Here is a 24,478-nt window from a genome sequence, read left to right on the forward strand (position 1 = left end):
CCAGCCCAGGTTGGGGTCCAGAAGGCACTTTGCTTACATTTCGCAGCCAGTGAAGGGGCTGGTTTGGGAGCTGGTCCCGTGTCCTGAGGTGGGGCTGCACGGAGCCAGCGACCCCCACCGAATCCACACGGGGGCTTCCTGATGATGCTTGAGCAGTTGTGGGTTAAATATTTGGTTTAAGATTCGCCACATCTGAGTGCCGCAGGCCAGGCTGAGGATCAGTGGTTTGGTGGAGGGGCGGGGCCTGGAAGGACTTGTGCTCCCCATGGGGTCTGACCAGCCAGGGGGGTGAGGGCTGTGGGCTCAGTCCATGCCCTGGCAGCCCAGCCTTTACCCTTCCTTGCTCCGATCCCTCACACAGAGTCCCTTCTGAGCACTCCCTTCCTCTCCACTGAATACCAGCTTTCTGCACTGCAGGACTGCTCAGAGCCTTTCCAGGCTCATGGACTTCTCAAGGGTCAAGCTGCCTTGACTCATAAAGCCTACATACTGGGAGTGACTTACAGCATTGGGGTTCCTGGGACCCACTTTGGGAAAGGTTGCCTCCGTGATTGACTTGGCAGAGGGTACCTGGGTCTTGTTTCTCCCTCCCTCCCACCCCTGGGCCCTGACTCCCGTGCATCCAGGCCTGGCACAGAGCAAACTCTCAGTCAGGGTTTGAGACGCGGTGGACAGACTCATAGGTTCTGTTGGCTGGGCCCAATTCTGCCCCCGAGACACCCCCCACTCCCCGCTTACCAGCAGTACCAGCAAGTGTTGGACCTCAAACTCCACAGGGGATCAAGGTCCCCTGGAGAACCCGTAATAACCAGAGCAATAATAATACAGCTTCCCGGGCCCAGCTCTGGAGATCCAGATCCAGAGGGGCCGGGTTAGTTCCTGGGAATCTGAATATTTCGTGTCCCAAGACGTGGGTCCCAGGCCTCGATCTGAAGAAGTCCACTGTGGAAAAGGTGGTGGCCGCCCTCTGCCTGAGGGTCCAGAGCCCTGCCCTGCCCCCCACAATGGACATGCCCAGGACCCAACTTTTTGTGACCTCTTGTCATTGAAGCCTTCTGCCCGTGAGCCCCAAACTCTTCCCCATTCTTCAGAACCTAGCCGCTCCCCACCTCCTCCAGGAAACGTTCAGTGACCAGTCACGTCCCCACCCGGCCAGCCCTGAGGCTCCTCTGGGCATCCTGAGCCCCTCATGCCTATCTCAGTCGTGTGTTATTTCTGTAAATGCTGATTTCCTCCCATCTAGGGGGTGACCTGTCAGAGGGCGAGGCTTTCTCTGTGCACGGTGCTGGGCCTGGCCTATAGCGGGTGCTTAATGAGTGCAGGTAGAATGAAACCGCTGGGTGCTTGGGCTCTATGGTGGAGTCAATACAGAAAGGTTTTCAGCAGACATTGGGGAATTAGGTGCTAATTTTTTTTTTTTTAAGATTTTATATATTTATCTGAAAGAGAGAGCACAAAAGGGGAGCACAGAGAGTGGCAGAGGGAGAAGCAGATATGCCTGATGTGGGGGTCGATCCTGGGACCGTAAGATCGTGACCTGAGCCAAAGGCAGTCAACTGACTGAGCCCCCCAGGCGCCCCTTAGGTGCTAATCTTGACCTTTACTGGCTGGCTGGGTGACATTGGCCAAGTTCCATTCCCTCTCTGGTGTTGAAAGGACGCAACAGCAGAGGCAGGGCCCGACACACATCAGTATAACCTTGTGCATCTTAACACCCACTGAATGAATTACAGGCTTTAAGGGGGTGAATTTCATAGCATGTGAATTCTATATCAGTAAAAAATATGGGGGGAAAAAAAAACCATAAGAAAGGTGTTTTGCCATGTAAAAATAGAAACTCGCCCCAAGCTGTTTTGTTTCTGTGGCTTTGGTGATGTCGGCCCGGAATGGGGGGGTGCAGGAGACGGGGTGGGCAGCCAGGCTCCCGCTGAGGCTGGTGGGGACACGGCCCGCCCTGCTGGCCCCAGCCCACCTCCTGTCTTCCGTCCCCAGCATCTCTAACAAGGAGCTGTCAGAGCTGATCGAGCAGCTGCAGAAGAATGCCGACCAGGTGGAGAAGAACATCGTGGACACGGAGGCCAAGATGCAGAGCGTGAGTGCCCCCCCCCCCCCCCCCCCCCCCGCCGCCGCCATCCTGTCAGCCCTATTTGGGACCAGGGTTTTGCCCGACCCAACAGTGTTTACTGGGAAGGGGGTGGATTCTGCCCTACCCCCAGGGAACCTGTGGCCACATTTGGAGTTATTTTTAGCTGTCACAGCTGGGGTAGTAGGGTGGACGGGCATCTCGTGGGTGGAGGCCAGGGATGCTCGTAAACACCCTTGAGGGCATAGGATGTCCCTCCTCCCCCGAGTGATCCAGCCTCAAAGGTCAGGAGTGCTGAGATGGAGAAATCTCATTATTGCTGTGAGTATCAGCCCTCGACTCTGGGGGCTAAGTTCCTGCAGCTCGTGGACCTTGTCTGGAGGGGAGCTATGGTCTCAGGAACCAAGTCCTGCTAGCATCCCAGCTTTGCCCCTTACTGTGTGACCTGAGGCAAGTCGCCGTACCTCTGTGTGTGTGTGTGATTGCCTCCAACGGGGTAAAAGGGATCATCCCCATCCCCTCTGCTGCCGTAAAGATTCAGCGAGGTTATGCAGGTCTATCAGGGGCTCGTTATGATCATCGATACCCTCATTCTTCTTGTACGTCCCCTGCCTTTCCTCAGAAGCATGCGATTCTCCTTTCACGGAGAAGAGGGAGAAAGTAGCGAGGCAGATCGTGTTCCCTCTCTGTGTCTCTCTTCCCTCTTCTGTGACGTGGGCTAACAGCCACTCGGAGCCACGGGTTCTCCTGAGCAACCTGTAGCAGGCGGGATGCCTGGGAGCTGCCAGGACGACCGTACCTTTGAACCCTCCGCCAGCCCAGTGCGGTTGAGCTTATACCCATTTTGTAGCTGGGGACACTGAGGTTCAGAGACAACGAGGTGACTCATCTGTGACAGAGCTAGCCCCAGAGGCATCCCAGAGGTGCGGTGGCCAGATTTAACAAATAAAAATACAGGGTGTACTTTAAATTTGACTTTTGGAACACAGGCGATTTTTTTGATAGAAGTATATCCCATGTAGTGTTTGGGATATACTTACACTACAGAGTTATCCATGGTTTATCTGAAATTTGGATGGTCTGTATTTCATCCGCCTTCCTACCCAGGAGGTGACCAAGAGGCAGGTCCAGAGGAATGGGGGCCAGAGGGTGAACATGTCATGAGCAAGCTCAAGGCCTGGCCCAGCTATGGCTGCCCCCCCCCCCCCCCCCCCCCGCCCAACACCGTATCCCTCGACCATGCTCGGGTCTGCTGGTCCAGGACCAGTCCACAGGCAGCCACAGGGATGGAATGGGCTGGGGATGGCAGAGCCAGGAGTGAGGAATGGCAGTGTGGGAACGAGCAGGAAAGGCGAGGGGCGCGCTCTCTGTTCCCCGCCAGGGGCCCTCTCCCGGCTCCTTTCCCGCCGTCACCTGCCCTTCTGCCAGCTTCTCCTTGCCCCAGAGTCTCGCCAGCCCCTCAGCTCACCCCTCAGGCCGCAGCCTTGTCCCAGCGCCTCTGCTGATTTCCATTCCCCTCCTCTTGTGGCGCCTGCTATTTTCTTTCCTAAATGAAAACAGCTTTTTGGGTGTGTCCGTTTTCGTCCTAATAAAAGTAATATGGGTTTGTTACAAATCTTTCAGGCTGATAAACAAAATATAAAAAGCAAATTGAAATCCTGTATAATTCCAGCACCAGAGAGATGTATCAGCTGTTAACATTTATTAACCTTTTGGTATATCTGTTGGACCTTTTCCTGTGTGCGTGTGTGAAGGAGAGCGAGCGAGCGTGGATAGGGTCTCGAGCTCTCATTTTTATTCGCTTAGAGTAATGACTCACCGTAACAAGGCTGTACTTGCGGGATAATTTTGGACTGTTTTTTAACTTCAGATGAGCAAACCTGAAAATAGAAGCCATGCTTGGACGACCATATGGACAAATCTTTTGCTTTCTTTTTTTCCCTTCTATCGTTTCACTTCTTAGAAGATGACACTATTCATTTTATTACCCCAAAGTTCTTCTCAATGTTCCTGTTTTCTTAGATTGAAGTGAGATTCACAGAACGTAGGGTGAACCACTTAAAGGGTGCAAATCAGTGGCCTGTAGGCCGTTCGCAGGGCTGGGCACCCACCACCTCCTCCTAGTTCCAAGACATTCCCCTTCCCCCAAAGGGAACCCCGTACGCAACAGCGGTCCCTCCCCATGCCCCTTCCCTGCAGCCCCCAGAAACCCTCATCTGCTTCTTCCTGTGCCTATGAATTTACTTGTGTTCGTTCATATTCGGTTTCATATAAACGGAATTGTACAATATATGGCCGTTTGTCTATTCAAAAATTTCTTTTAAAGATTTTTAAATTTATTTATTGACAGAAAGAGAGAGAGAGAGATCACTGGTAGGCAGAGAGAGGGGGAAGCAGGCTTCCCGCTGAGCAGAGAGCCCGATGTGGGACTCAATCCCAGGACCCTGAGATCATGACTGAGCTGAAGGCAGAGGCTTAACTCACTGAGTCACCCAGGCGCCCCTCTCTTTAAATTTTTAAATGTGCAGAAAAGTTGCACGAACTGCACAGAGATTATTTGTACCCCTTCCCCCCCAGATTCTGCTGGTCCCCGCTGCTGGATTTGCTCTATCAGTCATCTGCCCCCTCAACATGCCTGTGATTTATAAACTCCATCAGTCCCTATCATTTTTTTTAACTCGTAAAAACCTTTTACTGGAGGTGTACATCCCATAAGGTCTGTAGAAAACGTCCACGTTTTAAGGGCCTTTGTGTCCGTAGGGACCCAGGGGACCGTGCTCAGGTCAGGATAGAGCACACTTCCCGGAAAGCTGCTCGTGGACCTTGCCAATCCGTATCCCCCAGAGGTAACCACGACGCTGACCCCTCCATCCATCGATCTGTTTTGCCCAACTGTGAACCCTTGAACGCGGCATCTCTCAGCTCAATGTTCTCTCTCTCCTCCCGGCTAGTGCGTTTCAAGCGAGCTTATATTCCCACACAGCTCTTGCTTGAATGAGGTAATGATTAATTTACTTCCCCGTTTGCAGAATTAATCTTTGACACTGTGAGTGCCCAGGAGAGCTGCCGATCAGCTGGAAAGGATGGAGGGGAGACTGTCCCACCCGAGCCAAGAACCACGATGTTTCTCTCCGCATGAGGCCGGAGAGATGGTCCAGGCCCCGCTGGGCGTCACCTCCAAGCCCCTGACGCGCAGGGCCCCACTTGCCCCTCAGCCTTCCTGGGGTTGGGAGGCTTTTTCTTCTTCCTTTTCTTCTTCTCAGGGGACGTCTGCTCTTTCCTCTAGGCCAGGAAGCACACCCCTTCGTTCACTTCTTTTGGCTTTTGTAACAGGTTTATTGAGGTGTGTTTTACGTATCAGGAGAAGCTCCCACTTCGAGTGTACAATGCAGTGGTTTTTAGTAACTTCTCCAAGTGGCACAGCCGTTTCCATAAATTGGTTTGTGAACATTTTCATCCCCTAGTAAGAATCCTTGTGCTCATTTCCTGTTCCTAGTACCCCCCCCACACCCACCCCCAGCCACTGGCAGCCATGCATCTACTTCCTGTCTCTACGGATTTGGGCAAAGTGGAACCCTACACTTGGGGTCACTTGGACGCCTCTTCCTTATTCCCATGGCAGAGGTGTGGACGCTGAGACCCTTCAGGGGAGGACACTGGCTCCTCGAGGCCCCCTGTGTTACCACCATGGTCTGTCTTCAGCCCAGTCACCGGCCTGTCCTCGCTTCCCCCGCGGGCCTGGGGTCTCCAGGGCCTCGCATGGTGTGTGGCTGGGCTGCAGGAATGTTGACCGAGTGAGCTAACAGGCTGTGTTTAGACACCTGCTGTCCTGACTGCCAGGTCCTTGCTCTTCCCTAAACAAGCAGAGGCCCTGGACTCATCAGCGACACCTCCCCAAAATCCGCCTTCTCTGTTGACTCACACCATTTCTGCAGACACCGCCCCCAGATCCGCTGTGGTCAGCTCCCACCCAGCCCCGTCAGCGACAGATGACTGTCCTTGCCCCTGTTATCTCGTCCTCTCAGAGCCCTGAGGCATTGCCCTTAAGGACGGATGGGGTCTTGTTGCCTTGCACTTCTTACAGTTTCCTCCTACAGCCTGCCTTCCTGCCTCAGGGCCTTTGCACAGGCTGTTCCCTCTGCCTAGAACACTCTTTTCTTTCATCCTTAGTTCTTAGCTTGTGTCACTGCCTCCAAAGGGGCTCACTGATCACGGAATCTAAAGCAGTTCCCTGCTGTTCCACCTCTGGTGTGTTTCCTTGGTAAACACCAACTTGTATGAACTTGGAATCACCTTTGTGAGATTTATCTGTTTATCTGACTGGACTGGGCAGGGTCAGGCCTCTTCATTGGAAGCTGTGTCTCAGAGCCTCCCCACGAAGTGCTTGGGCTGCTTGGCGAGAGGCAGAGGAGAGGCTAGGTGGGACTGGGAACCCCTTGCTGGCCCTCTGCTCCCACCGTGCCACCCCCACAGTGCCCACTGAGTCCACATCCACCGCCCCCATTTTTGTCTGGACTCTCACAGGACCTGGCCCGGCTGCAGGAGGGCCGACAGCCCGAGCACCGGGACGTGACCCTGCAGAAGGTGTCAGACTCGGAGAAGCTGCTGTATGTGCTGGAGGCGGACGCGGCCATCGCCAAGCACATGAAGCATCCGCAGGGAGACATGATTGCCGAGGAGTAAGTCCCCTCTGCTCCAGGTTCCTGGGACGGGGCAGGAGGGCTGTAGACCGCTCAGCATTCCGGAGCCCAACTCAAGGTTTACTGAGGGCTAACTAGATGCAAGGTACATGCCAAATGCTTTTTGTTATCTTCATGACGACCCATTTTGTAGCCCGGGAAACTGAGGCTCAGCTCTGACATCCCCCGTTTTGGTCCCTGTGTGACCACAGGTCCCTGACCGTGATGCTTGCTGTCTGACCTCCAAGCCCTTGAGCACGCTCTCCCACTCCCTGATGTCCAGCCAGTTTCCTGTGCTCATGGCTCTCCCCTCAGCTCAGATGTGGATAAACCAGCCCCCCAAAAGCCTCCCGCCTGGTTCTTGCTCCCCGCCCTGGCAGGCGCAAGGGTCTCAGGGTGTCTCATGACTCCTTGCGTCATTCCTGTCATGGCCCACACTACCCCTGTGGTTCCTGCCTCTTTCTTCCAGAACCTTCTATGGTTCTGGACATAGAGTAGGCCCCGGGGAAACACTGATAGGGGAAGGAAGGGTGAGGAAGGATGTAGTGATGGTCTGGAACCCAAGGCCCTGGTCCCTGTCCTTCCAAGCCCCTGAGCAGAAAGCCCCAGGCCAGTGTCTGGGGTGGGAGGCCCCTCCTGGGGGAAGGGGCGTGGGTAGTGGGCCTGCCAACTGGCCCCACTAACCAGGTTGGCCACTCTCCCTGCCCAGCATCCGTCAGCTGAAGGAGCGCGTGACCAGCCTCCGTGGGAAACACAAGCAGATCTACAACCTGGTGGTGAAGGAGGTCGACCCGCAGGTCAACTGGGCGGCGCTGGTGGACGAGAAGCTGGTACGGCCCCGGCTTCAGCCGTGTGCAGGGAGGACCCCACCATTTCATGGGTACCACGGTCCTGCCTTGCGGAGGGTCACGTCCCCGACGTTTCTCAGTGGCTGTGTCAGCGCAGACGGCAAAGCTCAGAGAGGTGTAGCACCCAGCCCAGTGTCACCCAGCAGATGTGTTGGAGACTGGGACCCTCCTGGGATTCCTCTCCAAGCCTGGTTGTTGGGGTGCCGGGCAGGTTAGGAGGAGCGGCCAGATTTCTGGCTGGCTGCTTGGGCCAGCAGTCGTCTCTTAGTGATGTGACCTGGGCCAGCGACTCCCCTGACCAGGCCTCCATTTCCCCATCTGTGAAATGGAAATGACAGTTGTGGGGGCCTCTGAGGTTACAGTGAGATGACACATGTAGGTGCGGCGGTAAAGGTGACCGTCACTCCCCACATCTCTCACGGGGCCCCTGGGCTCCCTTCTTGGCCGTTGGGGTGGGTGGGCTGCACGTCCCAGGGCCTCACCCACCGTTCGTGGGCCTCCTCCTCGCCCACCCTCCTAGGACAAACTGAGCAGCCAGAGCTTTGGGACGGACCTGCCGCTGGTGGACCACCAGGTGGAACAGCACAATATCTTCCACAATGAGGTCAAGGCCATTGGGCCCCACCTGGCCAAAGATGGGGGCAAGGTACGTGTGGTTGTGTTGGGGGCCTGGCCCCTGGGGGAGAGGGGCTCACATCTGCAGCCCCGCCTTGACCCCTGTCCTTGGCTCTGTCCACAGGAGCAGAACAGCGAACTCCAGGCCAAGTACCAGAAACTGCTGGTGAGAAGCCCCGCTGGGAAATGGGACAGGAGGGGGGTGGGAAACCAGAGGTGGGGGCACGGGAAGCGTGTGTGGTGAACGTTTCAACGAGAATGAAAGGGGTTGAGTGGGAAGATTGTACCCTGGGCCCCCACCCAAGAGGTGTCCCAGTTTGTGCTTGTGGAAAGCCCTAATAGGTCCCTTGGATACAGCCTATCCTGCGGTCTGCTTCTTGCTTCTTTACTAAGCACTGTGTGTGCCAGGTACAATGCCATGTACTTTATAAGCAAGCGTATTCTAGTTGCCTTTTCAAAGCCTTTAAGGAATGCGTTGTTTTGTTTTGTTTTAAGATTTTATTGATTTGACAGAGATCACAAGTAGGCAGAGAGGCAGGCAGAGAGGAGGAAGCAGGCTCCCTGCTGAGCAGAGAGCCCGATGCGGGGCTCGATCCCAGGACCCTGAGATCATAACCTGAGCCGAAGGTAGAGGCTTAACCCACTGAGCCACCCAGGCGCCTTTTTTAAAGGATTTTATTTATTTCTCTGACACAGAGAGACAGAGAGAGAGTGCAAGGAGAGGGAGAAGCAGGCTCCCCACTGTGTAGAGAGCCCCATATGGGGCTCTGTGGGGCTTGATCCCAGCACCCAAGATTATGACCTGAGCCGAAGGCAGACACTCAGCCCACTGAGCCACCGTTTGACAGTCTTTGTAGCCTATGAGATCAGTGCTGTTGTCATCCCCGTTGTGCGCGTGAGGAAACGTGAGTCTCCCTAGACTGTTCCCTGTGGGTTTTGTCTGGCTGGCTCACTGCTCCATGCCCAGAGCCTGGAGTGGAGCCCGGCACTTAGTACCTGTGCCATAGACGGTTGCTGAGCGAGCAAATGCGCTTCGGAGGGTCAGGTGACTTGACCAAGGCGGTCCAGCAGGGAAGTGTGGAGCTGGGCTTTCCACACACCAGCCAGAGCCAGCCCGAGGGGGAGGGTTGAAGGAGGCTTCAGCCCTGTCTTTGCCCCCGCACCCCGCTGGCCCCCTGCAGGCGGCATCGCAGGCTCGCCAGCAGCACCTGAGCACGCTGCAGGATTACATGCAGCGCTGCACCAACGAGCTGTACTGGCTGGACCAGCAGGCCAAGGGCCGCATGCAGTATGACTGGAGTGACCGCAACCTCGACTACCCCAGTCGCCGGCGCCAGTATGAGGTGGGCCTGGGGGCCTGGGGTGTCAGGGCAGGGTTGGTGGGGAGCACAGGGTCACCAGCTGGGCGCTGAGCCCCCTCCCCTGCCCCCGCTGCAGAATTTCATCAACCGGAACCTGGAGGCCAAAGAAGAGAGAATTAACAAGCTGCACAGCGAGGGTGACCAGCTGCTGGCCGCCGAGCACCCCGGGAGGAACTCCATAGAGGTGTGTGTGCCCTGGGTGGGGGCAGCCCCCAAGATGGGGGTCCTGCATCCTTGTCTGTCTCTCCATTTCGCTGTCTTTCCTTCCTCTCTCTGACCCTGTCTCCTTTCATTATCTCATCCCTTGGCCCCTGGACTTCTGAAAGCCATACAGTACCTGTAATAGTTTCCTAGGGCTGCCGTGACCAGTGACCGCAAACTTGGTGGCTTTAAACACCAGAAACTTTCTCTCAGTCTGAAGGCCAGAGGTTTGAAATCAAGATGTTGACAGGCTCGTTTCCTCTGAATATTCTAGAACAGAATCCTTCCTTGCATCCTGGCTTCTAGAGGTCGTCAGCAGTCTGTGGCTGCATCACTTGCATCTCTGCCTCTGTCTTCAGATAACCTTCTCCCCTGTGTGTCTCTGTATGTCATCTCCTTTTCTTATAAGGATATCAATCATTGGACCTTAGGGCCCATGCTAAATCTAGAATGATTTCCTCTTGAGATCCTTAACTATATCTGCAAGGATCCTGTTTCCAAATAAAGTCACATTCTGAGTTCTGGGTGGAAATGAATTTAGGGAGGGGAGGGATGCCTTTGTATGAATTTTTAAAAAACACCCCTTTGGGGAGATGTAGCCCTGCTTGTCCCTTGTGCAGTGTACAACCCAAGTACCTGTACATGGCAATCCTGCTTGGCTCCTCAACATGTCCCTTGTCTCCTTCCCATGCCTGGAAAGAGGCTGGCTGAGAGAGGGCCACTTTCAGGAAGATGCCAGGTGCCCCCTCCCCCATCATTTTCTGCTCCAGAATCTTGCCATTCCTCCTTGGGCATCCCACACACCTGCCAAGCAGTGACCTGTTCCCTGCCCCCTTCTCTTGGCAGGCACACATGGAGGCCGTGCATGCAGACTGGAAGGAGTACCTGAACCTGCTCATCTGTGAGGAGAGTCACCTGAAGTACATGGAAGACTACCACCAGGTACCCAGTCAACCCCAGAGGATCACTGACGGAAACCCCTCAGGGCCTCCTCCAGGGGCCTCACGGGGCTGCCGTCCCAAGCCTCCCCATGCCCGTGCTTTTGACAGCATACATGGCTGTGCCCCTGATCTTGCCAGGCCCTTGTCTGTCTTCCTTGGAGGCCAGGGCTGGAGAATCTGATTTCACGGGTCGGTGTGGGGCCCAGGAAGGAGTGGGTAAAACATATAGGATATTTACCATTTTAGCCACTTCTATGAGCATGATGCAGTATTGTGCAGCCTTAACCTTGGGAAGGTTTTCATAACTTTTCTATCATCCCGAACAAGAACTCTGTACCCATGAAACAATTACTCCCTACTCTCTCCCTCCTCCGACCCCCAACCCCTGGTAACCTCTAACCTATCTTTCTGTCTCTATGCATTTTCCTACTCTACGTTTTATGAAGGGGGACTCACAGCTTATGTGGCCTTTGGTGTCTGGCTGCTTTCACTTGACCCTGATGTTTTCAAGGCATGGCATGAATCATTCCCTTTTGTGGCCGAATCCTAGTCCATTGTATAGACAGACTACATTGTGTTTACCCATTCTTCATTGGTGGATACTAGCTGGTTTCCACAGGAATGTGTATTTTTAACAAGGGCTTGTCGCCTGATCTTTAGGACTGGGGACTCGAACTCAGGTGACATTTGTGTAACTGCTGGTTCAGTGTCTGGACCCCGCTGGTCTATGAGCTTCACAGGCGCCTCAGGGTCCCATTCACTGTTACAGCCCAGGAGAGAGCTAAAGGATTCCAGAGTTGATGGACTAAAGAATGGCCAAGAGAACTTTCAAGAACAAAGTGGGAGGCTGTGTTCCGTGTATCAAGACTTTGAAAAGTGTGGCATGAAATCAGGGTGTCCCTAGCTCAAAGAGAGGAATGAAATAGGAAAGAAAGCTTTAACAGTACGTATGTATGAACGCTTAAAATGTCCTAAAGGTTGCGTGCAGATTGGCAGGAAAGCACCTGGCCCAAGAGGCCCCCAGAAGCCAGCCAGGGAGGGTTGAGGGTGTGAGCCTGTGGATTTAGCATGACTGGGGTTGCCCACCCCTGGCCAGGGGTGGGCTTGAAGCCGCAGCCAGGATCGGCCGTGTCCTACTGGTTTCCTGTCTGTGATAGGACCGTCTGGTGTCCCCTAGTTCCACAAAGACATGAAGGATGCCCAGGACCTGTTGCACAAGGTGGACTCGGACCTGAACCAGAAGTACAACCCCGACTTCAAGGACCAGTACCAGATTGAGTTGCTGCTGCGGGAGCTGGACGTGAGTGATGGGCCCAGCCAGGGCCTCCCACACCCCTCCCTGCAGCTCCCACCTGGGGGGGAGTGGGTGGTCTCACCTGGGCCCTCCCCCTGCTGCATTCAGGACCAGGAGAAGGCTCTGGACAAGTACGAGCATGTGGTGCGGAGCCTGCAGAAGCGAGGCCAGCAGGTTGTGCCCCTCAAGTACCGCCGGGAGACCCCGCTCAAGCCCATCCCCGTGGAGGCGCTCTGTGACTTTGAGGGTGACCAGGTGAGTTGCCGCCCAGGTGCCCTGGGTGCAACAGACCGGCTGGGCCCAGATCTGCCCCTTTCAGGTGATTGAGGAGCCTTAGGAGTGACAAAGCTGGATGCAGGGTCTCACACAATGTTTTTAGGGAACCTCTGTCCATCCCTGCCATTGGGGTCACTCTCTGCCACCCCCCCCCCCCACCGCAGTGTCCCACCAGCTGCCCTGACCTCTGTTCTACCAGCTGAGTCCTGTGTCCTGCCTAAACCAGTCACTGTGGCTCCAGATGCCGTTCACATTGGCCAGGCCTGAGTCACATGCCCACCCTGAGCAGTCAGGGGCTGGTGAGGGCGGGGGCGGCTCCTCAAAGGGAAGTCCAAGTGGGTGTTGAGACATCAGATCCCACATGTCTGCTTGCAGCTGGACCCTCCCTACACTCTACAGCAAAATGTCTTGGGGAGGGTCAAGAGAGAGGGGCTAAGGCTTGGGAGGCTGGGGTGTGATGGCGATTGGGCTCCTGGTCACTGGCCAGGGCAGGTCTCTCCGTGCCCTCTGACCAGCCTGCCCCTGCCAGGGCCTGATCTCACGGGGCTACAGCTACACCCTGCAGAGCAACAATGGGGAGAGCTGGGACCTCACGGACAGCGCAGGGAATAAGCTGACTGCCCCCGCCGTCTGCTTCGTGATCCCCCCGACTGACCCCGAGGCCCTGGCTCTGGCGGACAGGTATGGGGCAAAGGACGGAGCCGGCAAGGGCTGGCACCACCCGCTGGGCCCCTTGGGCCCTATTCACAGCTCTGGGCATCCTGCCCAGCTTCAGGAGGCAACTGATACCCCATACCTGCACCCCCTTGGGGGCTCAAGTGGGACAGGAGCAGACCCCACTGGCAGGTTGACTTGCCAAATGTCAGTATCAGGCTGCAGGCACAGTCCGCACTTGCTCTTCAAGTGCTTCTGGGTCTTTGCATAGGCTCTTCCCTCTGTTTGGACACCTACCTCTGGGCCTTTGCATATGCCCTTCCCTCTGGATGCTTACTCCAGGCCTGGTTGGCTCAGGCCTCTTGAATTAAGACAGCTCCATGGTCACTTCTTCTGTGAAGCCTCCCCTGACTGTCCACTCACCCTCCACCCTGGCTCAAGCACCTTCTCCCCCTGCCTGTAACTGCCGTTTATTAGAATGCTGTGCGTGTCAGTCACATGGCCGGGAGGGGCTCTTTGAGATTTGCTGTCTCCAGGGCCTTGTTCATTCAGTACCTGGTGCAGAGTAAGTACCCAGCAACTCCTCTGTTCAGTGAGTGACTCAAGGAATGCTGTCACGTATTCATTCAGCAAGTGTTTATTGAGCACCTGCTGTGTACCGCTACCTCAGGAGTAACATCTTGGTGGGAAAGACAAAGGAACAAAGAATTTTAGGTAGTAAAACTGATTATGAAGAAGAGAAGGGCTGGCCTACCTGAACCCATAAGTAAAGAAAGAATAGCATTATAGCAAACTTTCCATGTGTACCAGGTTTTGACATCTCAAAGCATTTTGATGGGCCTGGTGACTCCCCTGGGCCATTTGGCCAGCCGCGGTCTGGGGCCCCAATGGTGCGCTGGCCCCGGACCCCAGCCGGTTTTTGCACTCACAGCTTGGGCGGCCAGTACCGGAGCGTACGGCAGAAGGCAGCCAGGAGCAGGAGCACACTCCAGCAACGGCATGAGGTGCTGAAGAAAGAGAATCCTGGAGGTGGGTGCTGGGGCCACGGTCCAGGGCTCTGGGTGGACAGGGAGGAGGGGATGGACACCAGGTCGGTGCTGCAATGGGATAGCAGGAGACAGGCAGGACAGGGGTGGGGGAGGCTGGGCTCTGTCCTCTCCCTGTGCCACAAGGCCCCCCTCTGGCTCCCACTGCCGCCTGACTCTGATTTCCTTCTGGCAGATGCCTCTGATCTTCAGGGGCGGCATCTGCTGGCTGGCTTGGACAAGGTGGCCAGAGATCTAGACCGGCAGGAGAAGGCTATCACAGCGATCCTACGGCCGCCGCTGGAGCAGGGCCGGGCTGTGCAGGACAGTGCCGAACGGGCCAAGGACCTTAAGGTACCGCCAGGGGTCCTTGGTGCTGGACAGGGACCACCTATCCCATGTAACCATTAGTCCTGAGTGATGGCAGTGAGGGGCGCTGTTCTAGGCTGATGACCGAGGAGATGCCTGAGCCCCAGAACCCCCAACACAGCCCCAGGACAAAGGGCAAGCAAGGTTCATGCTGCCTCCACATGGCTCGTCACCTGCCGGCTCACAGCAGTAGAGATCTCACCAGTAACCCGCCAGGTGGGAGGCTGCCAGGCATGGCGACCGCAGCTTCAAAATGAGAGCTGCTTGCTGGCTGCTTGACTGCAGACCTGCTCTTCAAGCCTGGGCCTCAGTGTGTTTAGAAGCATTCAAGGCCAGAGGAGGACAGGCACAGGGGTGGGTCATGGCCAAGCCCCACTACATCTATTCCTGAGCTAGTTGGGAGTTACAGTCACCTGTGAATGGGGAGAGGAAAGGTACCCACCTCATGGGGTGGCCCCCAAAGACGGAGATCATTCACATGGTGTCTACAGAAGAGCAGTTGCTTGATAATTACCTGTTAAATTTCTGTCACTCCACTGTGCCAGAATTCTGGGGGACGCTCATTGGGGGCTAGCTCCACAGGGAGGGCCCAGGCTTCCCCAGCAGCTTCCTCTGTCCCGTGAAACCCCTAGAGGGTAGGAGGCTGCTGGACTGTGGCCAACTCCAGGGGCTTTGGTCCCCACAGAACATCACCAATGAGCTGCGGCGGATCGAGCCTGAGAAGGTGCGCAGCATAGCCGAGTGCGAGGAATTCGTGCAGGCCCTCCCGGGCAGCGGCACCACCCCTTTGCTGAAGACCCGGGTGGAGGACACCAACCGCAAATATGAGCACCTAGTGCAGCTGCTGGACTTGGCCCAGGAGAAGTGGGTGGCAGGCGGGCAGTGGGAGGTCGGGTGGGGTTATGGGGCCAGGCGGGCACCCCTCACTCCTGACCTGTGTCCCCAGAGTGGATGTGGCCAACCGCCTAGAGAAGAGTCTGCAGCAGGGCTGGGAGGTGCTGGCCACCTACGAGAAGCAGCTGACCCAGGACGACACAGTACCTGAGAGTGGCCGCGCCCTGGACAGCAAGAGGCAGGAGCTGGCGGTAAGTTTGGGGACCTGGGGTCTTGCAAGCCTTTCTCCCCACGTGCTCCCCGACCCCCTGCCTCTGAACAGATGGGGACGGAGGTGCTAAGTTACGGGGGCAGCGAGTCTGCAGTTTCTGAAAGGCTGTGGGGTGCCAGGTCAGAAGCTGCAAATAGAGGCCCATGGCATGAGTCCCAGCTGCTCGTGGGGATTGTGGAAATCAGGAGCCTGGATTTAAAAGTATCCACGTCAACCGCCCCGCTTTCCAGTGTCCCCCGATAAGCAGATCTGGCCCCTGGGCCGGCATGCTCTTGGAGCAGGTCAGCAGCCACGGAGCGGCCGCTGCTTCCAGCCCTAGTGCCCACTTTCTCTGCTCTGTTGCCCCTGGGCTGCTCGGCGTGTCTGCCTGCCTGTCGCCCGTGGGCACTCCAGCCCTCGGGAGGCCCCTCATTCACACACCCGTTCTCCTGCGGGGATCCTCACCTCGGGCCCGAGGCCTCGCAACTGGAGGGAGAGCAGCCGGTCATTCTGGTCCCGGTGCGATGTCACAGGGCATGCGCTGCCGAATGCAGGGTTTTTAGAGGTCAGGTTTTCCGGATTGTGTTGTGATGAAACCCAGCATTGCAGAAACCACCACCAGGTTTAAGAAGAAACACAGAAGCAAAGCCCCAGCCCCAGTCCCTTCCCACACCCGGGCTTACCTATCTGCCAAGGCAGAAGGCCCCCAACAGTTGGGGCAGCGCTGCCCTGGCCCTGGCAGCTCCGGCCACAGCACCCGCCATCTGCCTCTCTGCCCCGGTAGACCCTGGCCTCCGAGCTGCAGGCCCAGAAGGCCCTCCTCGCTGAGGTGGAGCGGAACCTGCAGGCAGCCAAGCAGTGCTCCAGCTCCCTGGCCAGCCGCTTCCAGGAGCACTGCCCGGACCTGGAGCGCCAGGAGGCCGAGGTGCTCAAGCTGGGCCAGCGATCAGACAACCTCCGCCAGCAAGCTGAGCTCAGGTGAGGAGCCTCGGGCAGGCCACAGCCCCTGCTTAGCTGGTCTGCACCGAGGCTGCTGAAGGCTGCTTGTTTTCTAGAGTTTCTTTTTGAGAAAAGCAATAATACATGTACAAACTAAAAAACTCAAGGCGATTGTAACGACCAGCCCCTGTTCAAGAGAAGCATAGCTACCACTTTGTGTCCCCTTCCAAGAACGCTGAGGAGCTGGGGCAGGTGTGGAACACGGATGACAACACACACTGCGTCCTGCTTTTTCCTCTCCGCTTTGTTGGGGTCAGGCGCGAGTAAGTGGGATCTCTCCTCTTCTCCTCTCCCGAAGAGCTAGTACAGAACCGATCCTGCTTACTTAAATGCTAGGTAGAATTCACCAGTGGAGAAGCCATGCAGGCCTGTGAGTCATTTGTTATCGATGTGTGAGATTTTCACAAATTCAACCTTGTTACTAGGTATCCGGTTATTCTGGGTCATCTCATTCTTGGAGCAGGTCCGAGAGCTTGTGTCTTTCAAGGAATCTGTCCATCTCCTCAAGTGGGTGAATCAACTAACATAAAATTGTCCCTAATAACATTATTCTTTCATTGCTTCCAGGACCTGATGGGATGTACCCACCTCATTCCCAATGTTTTACCTTTTCTCATTTTATTTACGTATTCTTTTTCCTTCCTGACCTTCCTGACCATGGGGAGGCTCATCAATTCACCGGTCATTTTAAGGAACTAGCTTTGGTTTTAGTCCTTTTCTCTCCTGTTTTGTCTCCTCTTCCAGTTGCATCTGTTCTTAACCATTTCCTGCTGGTATTAGCTTTAGTTTGCTTTATTTTTTCTCCATGGTTGAGCACTTCCTCCTTTTCCAATAAAAGCACTGAAAACTGCGTATTTCCCTATAAGCATGGCTTTTGCTGCGTCCCACAAATGTTAATGTTTTTATTTATAGTAAGTTCAGGTTTCCTAGTGTCTCCGGGGGTTTCTCCTTGGACTTGTGGGTTACTGAGGTCCTATAATACCCCACGGGCATCTCTGCCGGTCAGTATGCCTGGACCTACCTGTCCTTGACAGAGGCCGCAGTGTATTTCAAGTTAACATTCCATAATTTCATTAACCACCCTCTTTTTGGGGAGGGTCTCGGTTTTGTTGGGTTATACTTGATCCCTCCTGCTTGTAAACAATGAGTGGAGAGAACTTCTTTGAAAAAGTATAGGCAGCACCCACTGACGGTGGCAGAGGCCTGATGGGCTTTGTCTCAATAGGGCCCAGAGCCTGCAGAGCGCCAAGGCTGCGTATGAGGACTACCGCAGTGGCTGCGACCACGTGCTCCAGTTCTTGTCCCACATCCCCAGCTATGAGCCCCAGGAGACAGACAGCCTCAGCCAGATGGAGACCAAGCTGAAGAATCAGAAGGTAGGGCAGCTGCCTCTGTGTTCATAGGCCTATAGTGGCACGGGGGGGCTCGGAGGGGACCCAGGCAGTGGCTGCCGCCTACCCCAACAGAGGAGGGCAAAGGCCTGGCAAAGCTGTGTCCTCAAGGGACCTTGGCCCTGCCTGGCCCCAGAACCTAACTATGAGAACGAGAGCAGTCTCACTCCTTCCTCGGTGCCCAGCACAGGGCCTGGCCCAGCGTGGACCATCTGAGCAGGGTGGCTGACTGAGCCAACGGTCATAGTTCCATAAGGAAGGCGCTTGTGGTGAAAGGTCCAGTCCGTGTCCAGAGTTCAGAGTCCTGGTTCCTTGGAAGGCAGCAATCTTGGACTCAGGGACAAGGGACATGGGACCCCAACAGCCTAGATTCAAAGCCACATTCTACTCCTAAGAGCTGTGTCCCCATGGGCAAGTCACTGAACCTCCCTGTGCCTTGGTGTCCTCCTCCACTGGAGAGGGTGATGGTGCTTCCCTCACAGGGCGGCTGGAAGATTAAATGAGGTAATGCAAGCAAGGTAGGAGAACAGTGCCTGACGTTCCAAAGTACTCAGTAAACACTGGTTTCCGGGCAGACTCTATTCTCCTCCTGGCCCTTCTTCATAGGGCTGGAGAACTGTTTTCTGTGACAAAGAGCTGTACACAAGGAAGCCATTCATTATACTTTGTGCTACAGAAGAATGTCAGATTTAAGGAATCTAACTCCTCTGTCAAGCTGGTTTTTTTTTTTTCCCCAATTTGATGTTTAAAGTCTCTGTTGTTTTACAGAACCTGCTAGATGAGATAGCAAGAAGGGAGGAGGAAGTCCACACAGTCTGCGCGCACTCCCAGCAGTACCAGCAAGCTGTCAAGGTGAGCCTCTTCCCGCCAGGTGCGCTGCACAGGGACACCCTGGGCTGGGCCCAGCGGGCCTCCTGTCAACCGGCACGACCTTGGGGACAACAGGGGGCTATCAGACACTTCCAGAAAAGGGATTTCTACTGCTCAGAGCAGTACACAGGAAGAATTTATCCTCAAGGGGAAAATTACCAAAGAACAACAATGGAAGATAAACAAAATCATTCTAACAGCATTATTTACAAAAGCAAAAGAGAAACTAGAAATCCCCGAAATGGCAGGCAGCAGAGAAGCGGCCAGGCGCGTTCTCCTCCCCCCACTTGCTGGATTAGGGTCACCACACTGACGGAGGAGGAGGATCAGGAGGCGCCGGGGTGAGAAATGGCTACGGCGCCGCAGCAGAGCGCCACGCTTGGGGACGGAGGGACCGCTGTGTGGGGGCGCGAGGGGCAAGTGCGGGCACTTTTGGTTGTGTCCTAGGTTGTTCAGGGACACAGCTCGGTGGATCGATGGTTCTCACAACCTCCTGGCAGGTGACGCAGCTGCGCAGACCTCTGCCGGCCGCTGCGAGGGGCACAACAGTTTGGACTCCGCTGCCCTTGCCCCCCTGCCCCATCTCTCTCTCACCCAGGACTACGAGTTAGAAGCAGAGAAGCTAAGGTCCCTTCTTGATCTGGAGAATGGAAGGAGCAGCCATGTGAGCAAGAGAGCCAGGCTCCAGTCCCCTGCTGCCAAAGTGAGGGAAGAGGTGAGCTCTGCGGGCTGCCGGGGCCTCGGAGATGGACACCCAATAGGGAAAGTGGCCCGAGAAGCCCTCCTGGGAGCTAACATGCTCAGTAAGAAAAGATAATGAACTTGTTCTCGGGCAGGAACGCTGATCTACCTGGAAAGGCTGCTGGAGGTATCTGGGCCAGAGCCGTGCATTCGGGAGGCTCCCACTTTACCCTTCCTGAGTACACACAGACGGAGAGCTGATACTCCTACACACAAGAACTTTAGGGCACAGAGGCAGGGACTTAGGCTTCTCCCTCTAAATCCAGTTTCTCCACCAGCTCAGACTACGTCCAGCTCCAGGCAGCAAGAGGCCAGAAGCCACTCACTGTAAATTTCAGACTTTTGCAAACACTGTCCAGCTCACTCTGGCTTAGCCTGTTGACTCCTGTTTGCTGACTCTCTCCTGTAGGAAGCGGCTCTTGCTGCCAAGTTCACAGAAGTTAACGCCATCAACAGACAGAGGCTGCAGAATCTGGAGTTTGCTCTGAGTCTCCTGAGACAGGTAATGGATGTTCTTAGATGTTTTTTTCTTTTAAGATTTTCTTTTAGGGCAGAGGAGAAGGGGAGAGAATCCCAAGCATACTCCTCACACAGCTCGAAGCCCGATCCCATGACCCGGAGAAGACCACTTAAGCCGAAATTAAAAGTCGGCTGTTCAACCCACTGAGCCCCCTAGGCACCCCTCTTAGTAAGACATTTTGCTCAACACTATGCCAGCAGGTGAGAAATAAGGCTCCTTCTGTTTCCAAGAAACAGTCTGTGAGCTGGTGGCAGTGTCCCTTGCTAACGTGGCTGGATAGCACGAGGCCAAGTACTGGCCCCCGCCAATGCCTCTGCTGACACGAATGCGACAAGTGTGCCATCCACCGAACACGTGCTGAGTGCCCAGGAGCACGTCGCGTATTTTCAGAAGCCCGCGTCTGTCCGGCCACACAGTGGAAAATGAAGTAGCAGCACTGTGGAATTTGCTGTCCCTACTAAGTGCAGAATGGGGGACAGCCATCTGTGCGGGACAGATGCACGTCTCCAAGACGCCCCACAGCTTCTGGGAACATGACCAGAGGCAGGTAGCAGGGTGTAGTTTCACTTCATGCTCTTTGGCTGAAAAATACTTTATCACTTAAAAAAACCACTTGTTTTGAGGCACCTGGGTGGCTCAGTGGGCTAAGCCGCTGCCTTCGGCTCATGTCATGATCTCAGGGTCCTGGGATCGAGTCCCGCATTGGGCTCTCTGCTCCGCAGGGAGCCTGCTTCCTCCTCTCTCTCTCTGCCTGCCTCTCTGCCTACTTGTGATCTCTGTCTGTCAAATAAATAAATAAAATATATAAAAAAACCAAAAAACAAAAAACACTTGTTTTTACCATTTTCAAAAGTAACCCTAGAACTCCAGTGCCCTTGGCACCGAGGGAGTCTTGGGGGTCACGGGACCACCAGTCTGACCTGTTCATCATAGGTGACCGAGGTGCTCTCGGACCAGGCGGGAACGAGCCGGGCAGAGCGTCCGGCTATAACCACGCACTGTCTTCTCCTCCTCAGCAGCCGGAGGTGGGAGCGAGCCATGAGAGCCTGCAAGGGAGCGCACCGGGCTCCACAGCGGATGAGACGTGGAAGGTTCAAAAGGAGCTGGATGAGGAGATTGAGCGGCGGCAGCAGCTGGAGAAGGAGGTCAAGAGCGCTCAGGAAGAAATCCAGACTCTGAAGCAGCGGAGCCCCCAGGAAGCGGTGGTGAAGAAGGAAGTGCTGAAGAAGGTGCCAGACCCTGCCCTGGAGGAGAGCCTCCAGCAGATGCAGCGGAGCCTGGGCGAGGAGCAGCACAAGAACCGGCAGCTGCAGGAGGAGCTGGAGGCGCTGCGGCGGCGGCTGCGCGTGCTGGAGCAAGAGACGGGGGACGGGGGGCAGGAGTACGTGGTCAAGGAGGTGCTGCGCATCGAGCCGGACAGAGCCCAGGCGGACGAAGTCCTGAAGCTGAGGGAGGAGCTGGAGGAGCTGCGGCGGCAGAAAGGCACCCGGGAAGCAGAGGTGGCCCTCCTGCAGCAGCGTGTCGCGGCCCTGGCCGAGGAGAAGAACCGGCCGCAGGAGAAGGTCACCGAGAAGGAGGTGGTGAAGCTGCAGAGCGACCCCCAGCTGGAGGCGGAGTACCGGCAGCTGCAGGAGGCCCAGCGGCGGGAGGGCAAGCTCCGGGAGGAATGTGAGGAGGAACTGACCTTCCTGCAGGACAAGCTCAAGAGGCTGGAGAAGGAGCGGGCCATGGCTGAGGGCAAGATCACCGTGAAGGAGGTGCTCAAGGTGGAAAAGGATGTGGCGACCGAGAGGGAAGTCAGCGACCTCAAACGCCAGTATGAGGATGAGGAGGCCAAGGCTCGCGCCAACCAGAGGGAGAAGACAGAGCTGCTCCGCAAGATTTGGGCCTTGGAGGAGGAAAACGCCCGAGTGCTGGTGCAGGAGAAGGTGCGGGAAATCGTGCGGCCGGACCCCGAGGCCGAGAGGGAAGTGGCCGACCTCCGCCTGGAGCTTGTGGAGCAGGAGCGCAAGTACCAGGCGGCCGAGGAGCAGCTGAAGAGCTACCAGAGCGAGCTGGAGGCACTCCGGAGGCGGGGCCCCCAGGTAGAGGTTAAGGAGGTGACGAAGGAAGTTATCAAGTACAAGACCGACCCTGAGATGGAGAAGGAGCTTCAGAGGCTCCGGGAGGAGATTGTGGACAAGACGAGACTCATTGAAAGGTGTGATTTGGAAATCTACCAGCTGAAGCAAGAGATCCAGTCCCTGAAGGACACCAAACCCCAGGTGCAGACCAAGGAGGTGGTCCAGGAGATCCTCCAGTTCCAGGAAGATCCCCAGACCAAAGAGGAAGTGCAGTCCTTGCGCACCAGGCTGTCAGAGGAACAGAAGAAACAGGTGGATCTGGAAAGGGAGAGGGCCTCCCAGGAGGAGAAGGTCAGGCAGAAGGAGGAGGAGCTGTCTCAGGTGAAGGAGAAGGTGGTCCAGCAGGAGGTGGTCAGGTACGAGGAGGAGCCCAGCCTGCGCGCGGAGGTGAATGCCTTCACCGAGAGCATCGATGTCGAGCTGCGCCAGATTGACAACCTCCGTGGGGAGCTGCGGCGGCTGCAGCGCAGGCGCGCGGAGCTTGAGCGGCAGCTGGAAGAGTTGGAACGGGAGAGGCAGGCGCGCAGGGAGGCCGAGCTGGAGGTGCAGCGCCTGAAGCAGCGGCTGGCCGACCTGGAGAAGGAGGAGGGGGAGGCCCGGGAGAAGGTGACCCTCAAGCAGAAGGTGGTGCTACAGCAGGACCCCCAGCAGGCCAGAGAACACTCTCTGCTCCAGGTCCAGCTGGAGGAAGAGCGGCACCGGCGGCAGGTCCTGGAGAGCGAGCTGGAGACCCTGAAGAAGAAGCTAGTGAGCCTGGAGCAGATGGAGGTCAAGGAGAAGGTGGTCTTCTCTGAAAGCATCCAGGTGGACAAGGGCGACACGGAGCAAGAGATCCGGAAGCTCAAGAGCAGCCTGGAGGAGGAGAGCCGGAGCAAGAGGGACCTGGATGCGGAGGTGAGCCGGCTGGAAGCCAAGCTGTCGGAGCTGGAGTTCTACAACTCCAAGTCCTCCAAGGAGCTGGACTTCCTGAGGGAAGAGAACCACAGGCTGCAGCTGGAGCGGCAGAGCCTACAGCTCGAGACCCGGCGGCTTCAGTCAGAAATTGAAATGGCGTCAACAGAAACACGAGACCTGAGAAACATGACGACGGCGGACTCTGGAAAGAACCTGGACTCCAGACTGTGGTCCCTGGAGAGAGAACTGGACGACCTCAAGAGGCTCTCCAAAGACAAAGACCTCGAGATCGATGAGCTGCAGAAGCGCCTGGGCTCCGTGGCCGTCAAGAGGGAGCAGAGGGAGAACCACCTGCGGCGCTCCATTGTGGTCATCGACCCTGACACAGGCCGGGAGCTGTCCCCGGAGGAAGCCCACCGGGCCGGTCTCATCGACTGGAATATGTTTGTCAAACTCCGGAGCCAAGAGTGTGACTGGGAGGAAATATCAGTGAAGGGCCCTACCGGAGAATCCTCCGTGATCCACGACAGGAAGTCCGGCAGGAAGTTCTCCATCGAAGAGGCTCTGCAGAAAGGAAGGCTGACCCCAGCTCAGTACGACCGCTACGTCAACAAGGAAATGTCCATCCAGGAGCTGGCTGTCCTGGTGTCTGGGCAGAAGTAGGCACAGCCTGGCCCTCCGTCTTCTCAGAAACCTACCCCGTACCACTGTGTCTTCTCCCTGGCCCTGTGCGGGCTGCTGACCTGTGCAGAGCTGAGCACGTCCCCCAAGCCCTCGCTGTCCCTCAACCTGGGGGAGGGACCACTTCATCCTCTGATGATCAGACAACCACGATGCCCCTCTTCTGTCCCTTTTCCTACACACCTCCATCAGTAGTCTCCTCGTGTGACATCTGGAAGCAATCTGAAAAACTACTAAAGCACATGACACATGACGACTGCAACAGGCAAGCCCACTCCAAGGACCGGCTTTCACACCCCAGGTAGGGAGACTCTCAGGCAAAAAGGCCTCCCTCCCTGACACCTTTCCCTACATCAAAGGACTGGGCCCCTCAGGGCTGCTGACCTGCATTCACATGCCCCCTCTGGGTTCTGGCTGACAGCAGACTTTCTGTCAGCGGCCTCCTGGTGAGAGAGATCCAGGTTCTAGGCCAGAAAAGCTGCAAAGAAACCAGAACAACGCCTGGCCTTCAATGCTCGATTGAAGGTAAACTGTCAGCCAGACTGTCCCAGGAAAAGGTACCATCAGATAAGGTGTTGTGGTTCTGAAGTTAAAGTATTTTCATAAAGAACTGCGTTGCTGTTAGCCTTAGTTTCAGTGCCTTACAAGTCTTCTTACCAGCTCACTGGTATTTAGGTATACTAACTATACACTTGATTTTTCACCAAAAGAATTTTAGGTTCTCTGTTATCTCGTGTATTATGTAAGAAAATGGGACTAGGGAACTCTATTTATAGTGCAAAAATAAAAACCTGGTGGCTTCATTCTAACTCCATAGTGTGTTGTCGTC

The 24,478-nt window shown here is 55.8% G+C and overlaps 1 protein-coding gene and 1 long non-coding RNA gene across 3 annotated transcripts in view; one reads left to right on the plus strand and one right to left on the minus strand.

Moving 5' to 3' along the window:
- The window catches only part of PPL (periplakin), a 44,564-nt gene extending 20,106 nt beyond the window's left edge, over positions 1 to 24,458 (plus strand). Inside the window, exons 2-22 of one of the 2 annotated variants that reach the window (XM_082713074.1) lie at positions 1,993 to 2,092; positions 6,608 to 6,762; positions 7,472 to 7,592; positions 8,131 to 8,256; positions 8,350 to 8,391; positions 9,407 to 9,568; positions 9,663 to 9,770; positions 10,634 to 10,729; positions 11,906 to 12,028; positions 12,131 to 12,277; positions 12,828 to 12,979; positions 13,884 to 13,981; positions 14,174 to 14,331; positions 15,032 to 15,210; positions 15,293 to 15,431; positions 16,215 to 16,408; positions 17,655 to 17,805; positions 18,589 to 18,672; positions 19,289 to 19,405; positions 19,841 to 19,933; positions 20,968 to 24,458. In XM_082713074.1, coding sequence (XP_082569200.1) covers positions 1,993 to 2,092; positions 6,608 to 6,762; positions 7,472 to 7,592; positions 8,131 to 8,256; positions 8,350 to 8,391; positions 9,407 to 9,568; positions 9,663 to 9,770; positions 10,634 to 10,729; positions 11,906 to 12,028; positions 12,131 to 12,277; positions 12,828 to 12,979; positions 13,884 to 13,981; positions 14,174 to 14,331; positions 15,032 to 15,210; positions 15,293 to 15,431; positions 16,215 to 16,408; positions 17,655 to 17,805; positions 18,589 to 18,672; positions 19,289 to 19,405; positions 19,841 to 19,933; positions 20,968 to 23,631 — 5,209 coding nt within the window. In that variant the 3' untranslated portion in view covers positions 23,632 to 24,458. The remainder of the gene's footprint in view (positions 1 to 1,992; positions 2,093 to 6,607; positions 6,763 to 7,471; positions 7,593 to 8,130; positions 8,257 to 8,349; positions 8,392 to 9,406; positions 9,569 to 9,662; positions 9,771 to 10,633; positions 10,730 to 11,905; positions 12,029 to 12,130; positions 12,278 to 12,827; positions 12,980 to 13,883; positions 13,982 to 14,173; positions 14,332 to 15,031; positions 15,211 to 15,292; positions 15,432 to 16,214; positions 16,409 to 17,654; positions 17,806 to 18,588; positions 18,673 to 19,288; positions 19,406 to 19,840; positions 19,934 to 20,967) is intronic. The other variant, XM_082713075.1, reaches the window with a different exon arrangement.
- On the minus strand, positions 13,574 to 15,022 carry LOC309854297. Its single transcript, XR_014306141.1, has 2 exons — positions 14,861 to 15,022; positions 13,574 to 14,049 (listed from the first exon to the last, which is right to left on the minus strand). It is a non-coding gene; the product is annotated as an uncharacterized lncRNA (long non-coding RNA).
- Positions 24,459 to 24,478: the final 20 nt, after the last annotated feature.

The sequence above is a fragment of the Mustela nivalis genome (assembly GCF_964662115.1).
Source record: "Mustela nivalis genome assembly, chromosome: 19".
Taxonomy (NCBI): Eukaryota; Metazoa; Chordata; class Mammalia; order Carnivora; family Mustelidae; genus Mustela; species Mustela nivalis.